This window comes from Cyprinodon tularosa, unplaced genomic scaffold, assembly GCF_016077235.1.
Source record: "Cyprinodon tularosa strain WSP-4 unplaced genomic scaffold, ASM1607723v1 ctg90, whole genome shotgun sequence".
NCBI lineage: Eukaryota > Metazoa > Chordata > Actinopteri > Cyprinodontiformes > Cyprinodontidae > Cyprinodon > Cyprinodon tularosa.
The window spans coordinates 3,089,999-3,096,692 of NW_024039674.1; the positions used below are offsets into that span (position 1 = coordinate 3,089,999).

The 6,694-nt window shown below is 44.1% G+C and overlaps 1 protein-coding gene across 1 annotated transcript; it reads right to left on the reverse strand.

Annotated features, from left to right (window-relative positions):
- Positions 1-244: 244 nt before the first annotated feature.
- LOC119775977 (NADPH oxidase organizer 1-like) lies at positions 245-3,435 on the reverse strand. Its single transcript, XM_038274165.1, has 8 exons — positions 3,276-3,435; positions 3,120-3,200; positions 2,951-3,023; positions 2,345-2,528; positions 2,050-2,252; positions 1,829-1,933; positions 1,582-1,699; positions 245-1,470 (listed from the first exon to the last, which is right to left on the reverse strand). Exons 1-8 carry the CDS (start codon positions 3,348-3,350, stop codon positions 882-884), a joined length of 1,428 nt encoding a protein of 475 aa, XP_038130093.1. The 5' UTR covers positions 3,351-3,435; the 3' UTR covers positions 245-881.
- Positions 3,436-6,694: the final 3,259 nt, after the last annotated feature.

The following is a 6,694-nucleotide window of genomic DNA, read 5'->3' on the forward strand; positions in this document are numbered from 1 at the left end:
TCAGTGAAGCCTGTGTGTAGTTAATTCCTGCATAAATGTCAAATAGTGAAACTAAAAAATCCCTTTAAAAACATTTAGCGTCTATGTTTCAGTATGACTAAAATCTGAGTTAAATGTAAAGTTCTGAGTGGAATTAAATATTTCTTTTTCTTTTTTAACTTATATTTAATTTGCTGAAAAAATAAATAAATGAAGAATTAGGATGTGTGATACTGAAGGGGTAATGTTGCCCAGGAAGAATCAGTTTAGTGCAAACAGCTTTTTATTTACCTTTTTTCCTAACATCAGCAAAAAGTACAAAGGCGATAACAAAGAAAAACAAAACAGGTACATCCAATCAGAAAGTGTTCCTGTTACAGGTTCACCTATCCTGTTTGAACACAGAATACAGATTCCTAAAGTCTTTAAGGTGGAACGATGAAGCCACCAGACAGGAAACAAGTCAAAGCTTCAACAAACTGTCCCTATCCCTCAGCCTCAAAGAGACAAAAGAAAAACCAGAAGGAAAGTTTACATAAGTATTTTCTACTCTTGTTAAAGTTACAGGGAATCCTTCATTTTCCTGTTCCTACTTTAATGCTTCACTGAAGCTACACTGTTAATACACAAACATAACAGCTGAACAAAGGAACATTTCTAACATTTCTCTTAGTCTGATCCAGCACCGATATAATTTGACATAAAATGACAAATGATGCTGCACAAAAAAACCAAAAACATCAGTATATAGTTCATATTATACAATACATGAATAGAACAGAAACAAAATCCTCCTTTATTATTCTCAGAAGTCTGTATAATAGTTCTTATGCTAATAAAATGATTAAATGAGGCAGAAATATCCCAGAATTCTTTTAGGGTTTGGTTGAAGATGTCGACGCTCACATGCGGCTATGAATGGTGTCTTCATCCACCTGGAGACGTGTCTTGTTGGCCAGGGCCGCCTTGCGCGTCATGGTGCTGCAGCGGGTCAGGATCTCCTGGGTCTTTGGTCTAGGTGGCACCTTTGGAGCCACTGAAGCCGTCTCGCTACCTGTGGACTGAGTGGATCCAGAGCTTGCGGAGCTGGACCTGGAGGGGGATTCGGTCTGAGGTGAGTTGGGTTCGCTGGTGTGGTCCTGTCCCTCTTCCCGCTCCTCGCTGCTGGAGGAGAAGCTGGAGAAGATGGAGTCGGTGCTGTGGGACGTCGGGGTGTCCTGTTCAGTCTGGTTGTGCAGCCAGGTCTCGGAGAGGACATCCAGGGATTGGGCCCTGGGGAGACGTTCAGGGACCGCAGACTGCCGCCTGGAGCCCTGATCTGATCTGCTCTCTTCATTGATTCTCTCAGACTGAGAAGGACGAGACTCCCTTGTCATCGCCAAGTTCAGCGATGAACTGTGATGATGTCTGTGCGAGCCATGCAGACCGGCCCGTGGATTGGTGTAAGGCTGAAGGTACATGGAAGGTATATAACCGACCTTCCCGTTGAACCTGAGAAAATGGAACCAGGGTTAGAAGTTTACTCTCGTCATCTCTACAACTACCTTATGCCAGAAGGCAATGGGTTTTTATCTGCATACAGGTAAGACAAAAGGTTGATACCTGATGAGCCACCAGCCGTCATCAGACTTCCTCAACACCTCCACCACAGAGCCGATGAACACGGCAACTTCATCAGCCTTTGAGGTTGAGTAGGTCCTCACAGCACAGTACAGGGAACCTAAAAGCAACAGGCAGAAGATCTTTACATTGCAGTAAAAGTACTACTAAAAAGGGTAAAGTTAAAAGTAAATGAAGAGGAGTTTTTCTAACAAATTTGAGACTAAAGTTACTAAATTGAATAACCCACCTCCCAGGAATTCTTCATCATCATCATCTTCTCCTTCAGAAAGCTCCAGGAAGGGAGCAGGAAACCAAGCCAGGCGCTTGTCCTCGCTCTCCACCAGCCACCAGCCTGCAGAGCAAAGAGCATAGGACGGCTTTTAGCAGTTCTTACTAAATGTTGCCGTGATTTGCATTTTGTGTGTTTTCAGTGAGAAACGGTTTAAAGGGGAAAGCTCCAGTGCTTACCTGCAGGGTCTTTGATCAGGACGTCCAGCTTCTCGTCCGCAGCCACCTTAAACGGGCGGTTCTTTGTATCCTTGGTCTCGTAGGGAGCCACGCAGCGGTAAGTCTGGGTGACAAACGGATGGGTGACGTTGCCCACCTGGTGGCGGGGAGCGCCCTCTCCTCCTCTTCCATCCTGCACATCACCAGACATCAGGATCATGACGCTGTCAAAGATGCAAAAAAGCAGATAAATGTAAAAAAAAGCCAAAAATGCAGAGACCATTCAGAGAAATCCCATCTGGATCTGAGAACTTACGTGTTCTTGGTGAAGTCAGTCTGCAGGTCGTGGTCTTTAGGGGTGAAGAACCGGGTTACCTCTGAGCTCAGGGTCACAGTCTGGTCGCATTTCAGCAGCCGGTCGCAGTAGCTCTCCAAAAACATCATCTGCCTCACAGACTTCTTGGATCCTTTCTGCTTTAGACTGCTCCTCCTCGCTTTTCCTGGATAGAATCAGGACAATTTGATTTGGCATCATTTTAGCATCATTTGGCTCAATAACTTGTTTATTTCTTTGTTGATAGCCTTAATATATGAATATTTGTGTAACATATTGTACTGTAATGTGATATAATTTGAAATGTATAGTTGTTCTTATGATGTGATCATTTGATATGTTTTGTGTATCTGTATGATTTTAAAGGGACCCCAGAATAGTTGTCAAATACTGACAGCTAATGGGATCCCAAAAAAATAGACAAATAAATAAACAAATATTTCTACATGTATTAGTAATGAATTATGTGCATGTCTTAGTCTTGCAATATTCTTACAGCTCTACCTGTATGCATTTTGGTTTAATGATAATAATAATAAAAACTGATAACGTTTTTTAGATATTTATCTAGATTTGTTTTGGTCTTACCAGTGAATTTTGGGATCATCCTGTCATTCTTTCGGAAAGGATTGAAATTAGGAAACTTCCTCTTCAGTTGTCCCTATATGAAAAAATAAATAAACATTAAATAAACTCGTATTAGGAATGTTATCAACCAAGCAGCCTGTGGAGATCTGATGAAATATTACTGACTTACATGAAATTTCTTAAAATCCTGGAAGGACCTGTAGATGATCACCTCAGATTCATCAGACCAAAGGACAGACACCATGAAAGTCTGGAGGAAAACAAACCGTAAACATTAGAGGGGATGTTTTTAAATGAAGGGATGAGAAATAAAAAATAAACTCACCTTGAGTTTCGGCTTCTCCCGGTGGAGTCCTCCAACAATCCGGGCGCTGATCACGTAGCGCTGATTACCGGTCATCTTGCTCTCGTCTGGGGCTCAGATGGCTGCTTTGAGAGACCTTCTCTGCTGCTGCTGCTGATGATGTGATGATCATCCCTCCATAGCTGCTGGCTTTATATCCAGTAGAAAAGGCGGAGTCCTGATGCGGAGGAGAGAGGATGCCGAGGAGAGGCGGGGCGGCGCTGCGCAACAGCAGCTTGGAGACTTTCCAACATTAGGAACCATAAAACAGCTTCAACCGGGAAATAACTGCTCCACATGCAGGGATATATAAAAATATATAAAAAGGGGAATGCAAAACAGATAATAAATAACTAAAATATATATATAGCCTATATATAGGGACTGTGTTGAATAAATAAAACTCCTAACTATAGAGTGTTATTTATGAGCAGCCTTGCTATCAGCTCTCCCTGCCTGTCAGGCAGCCTCTTCGTCATCCGCCTTTACAATTAACATCTCTGCAAGTTGCGTCACCTTGCACTTGTCATCTGAAGGCAATAAAAGCCTGCAGGATCAGAGCTGGGTTTGCACGTGCAGCACCTCAGGGGAGATACCTGGGGGGGTTTTAGCAGGTGTTTCTGCAAAAAGAGCCACATTCACTAAAGGGTTGCTCTCTTTAGAGGAATGTGAAGCCTCTGCTGTGAAGGGATGCCAGTATCTTATCAACAGACGTCAAACCAGCAGCACGTGCTGAGGCCCGAAGGTCAGGACCATCCAGCTTGGGGTTGGACTCAACACCTGAGACTGGGGGACACGTGAGACCTCTAACAACTAAAAGCCATGGGAAACCTTACCAAAGACCCCTGTTAGCTATAAAGAATACAGATGGCAAGGAACTTCTAAATAAAGACTTAACTATTCTTTCCTAAAACCTTTGCTGACAACTAGATGCAATGGCGTAACTATCGGTAAGCAGAGACTGCAGTCTCTTAGGGGCCCCACTACGCAATTGTGGACTAGACAGATGTAATGGTGCGAAAAATTCCTCTTAAACCCACCTGATACTAGGTTAACTGACCTGACCTTATTTACGCCCCAACACATGGCAGATTTCAACAGGATGGTGAGCCGTTTAAACAAGACACCAACAGCAAAGCAGACAGTGGTAATTTTAATTACTATGTTAATAACTGTGTATAGTTCATTAGACGGTTGGTAAAAAATACACTCATATAAAATGTTTCAAACCGCAATAAACATCTTAACGATGTATTTGAGTATTTTATTTTTTACAATGCGACTTTCTCACAGTTCTGGTTCTGTTATGTTTTCTTTTGAGTATTTAGTTTTACTTTGCTCCATGTTTTCTGGTTTTAGTGGTTTAATTTTTATTTTGTTGTGTGTTCTGGTTATTTTCAGTTTTCAGGTTTTTATTTGTTGCCCTCTGCTACCCTCTTGGGGGGGGGGGGGGGGGGGGGGGGGGGGGGGGTTGTACTTCTTATGGGGCCCACCCAGAAGATAATGTTGCTTACGGGCCGATTGTTGTGCCGTCACGCCATTGGTTTGACTCAACACGGGACACGTGAGACCTCAAACAACTAACAGCCATGGAAAAGTTTACCAAATACCCCTGACATCTACCGTATTTTCACGACCATAAGGCGCACCGGACTAAAAGGCGCACTCTCAGTTATGTGTCCCATTTCTGTATTTAACACACACATAAGGCGCACCGGACTATAGGGCGCATTTTTTATATACAGGTGCATGTCCTCTACTACCTTTAAATAGCTCTACTGCGTATTTAAAAATACAGCGGGGGCAAAACTGAGTATGATTGTGCTTTATTCATGTATTTATTACAAAGTATTAATCAAACCTGGCAGCTGGCCGTGAGACAGAGACATCGCAGATGACACAGCGCTGTGATCACTCCTAAATTAACTTAAAATCCTGAAACCTGCCGACAGAATATGTTCACTTTTATTACCGGTATCCTGGTGCCTGCAGCTAAAATTATTTAGATGAAAAACACCTGCCAGCCACCGCGGTGAACGAAAGGATTTCTGCTGTCGGTGAACCGCTGGTATGTGGGGGTCTGAGCGCCTCCGACAGAAATAGATAATCTGGATGAACTGACTGCAATTATGAAGTTTTCAGGTGGCCTTTCTCACTTAAAAACATATTAAAACTACTTTATTCCCACTGATCACAGCAAATATAGCTGCAAGATTTAGATTATTTAGATGAAAAAACACCTGCCAGCCACCGCGCTGAAGAGGAGGAGACGCGCCCACAGGCTGCTGTTGAATTAAGTTTTCAGGTAGAAAAATAGAGCGGAAGCAAACCTGAGTATGATTGTGCTTTATTCATGTATTTATTACAAAGTATTAATCAAACCCATCAAAGTCATCATCCTCTGTTATCCTCAGCATTCCTCTGAATAAAACAGCTGCGCTAAATCAGACATGCCAGTTTCCCCTTCTTCGCTGTCAGAGTCACTTTCCGTGCAGCGCAGCTCCTCAGAAATAATGCCGGCTTTTGCGAAAGCTTGAAGAACAGAGCCAGCAGACACAGTCCATCTACAATCCATCCGCAAACGGTGGCGTAACTTGCCCGGCGCTGCCTTCCATTTATCCTGAAACTGTGGTCTCCGTCTGTCATCCATCGCTCCCACGCCGCTCGCAGCCTTACTGTGAACGGCCGCTTCACACCGATGTCGAGCGGTGGAAGTTCCTTTGTCAGACCCCCGGGATAACGGCGAGCACAGCGTTCATTTGATTCATCTTTTTTTTCACATCGGCTGTGAGATGGGCACGCAGCGATGGTGATGCGTGGAAAAAACCACCTAGTCTTCTCACATACACCTGTCTCAGCCACGCATCCACCGAGCCTTTTCATTTGCGTTAATATCATCAGAGCGCTGTGTCTCGCTGTCAGCTCCCAGATCAGCTTCTCTGATTGGTTGATGCGGCGCGTCCAGCAGCAAAACTTCAATTTTTCCATGTCGAGCAGCAGCAGCGCGTTGGCGGTGCATCAGATGCTTAAACGCTCCCGACGTGCTGCACCAAAACGCGGTGCAGGACCTTTTGCTGCACCTATATGCGCGTCAACCATTGACTTTGCATGTAAACTCGCTGCTTCTGCTGCACCTGCTGGGTCCGGTTCACACCGATGTCGAGCGGTTGAACAGCGAGCACAGCGTTAATTTGTTTCCCCATGTTTTTCACATCAGCTGTGAGATGGGCACGCATGGAGTTACATATTAACAGCGATGGTGATGAGTGGAAAAAAAACACCTGGTCTCCTTACATTCAGCCACTCTTTCATCATCTCCTCAATGAGGTGGTCTCAAAAGTCGCAGTTACAACACACATAGGGCGCACCGCACCATAGGGCGCACCGCACATTTTGAGGGA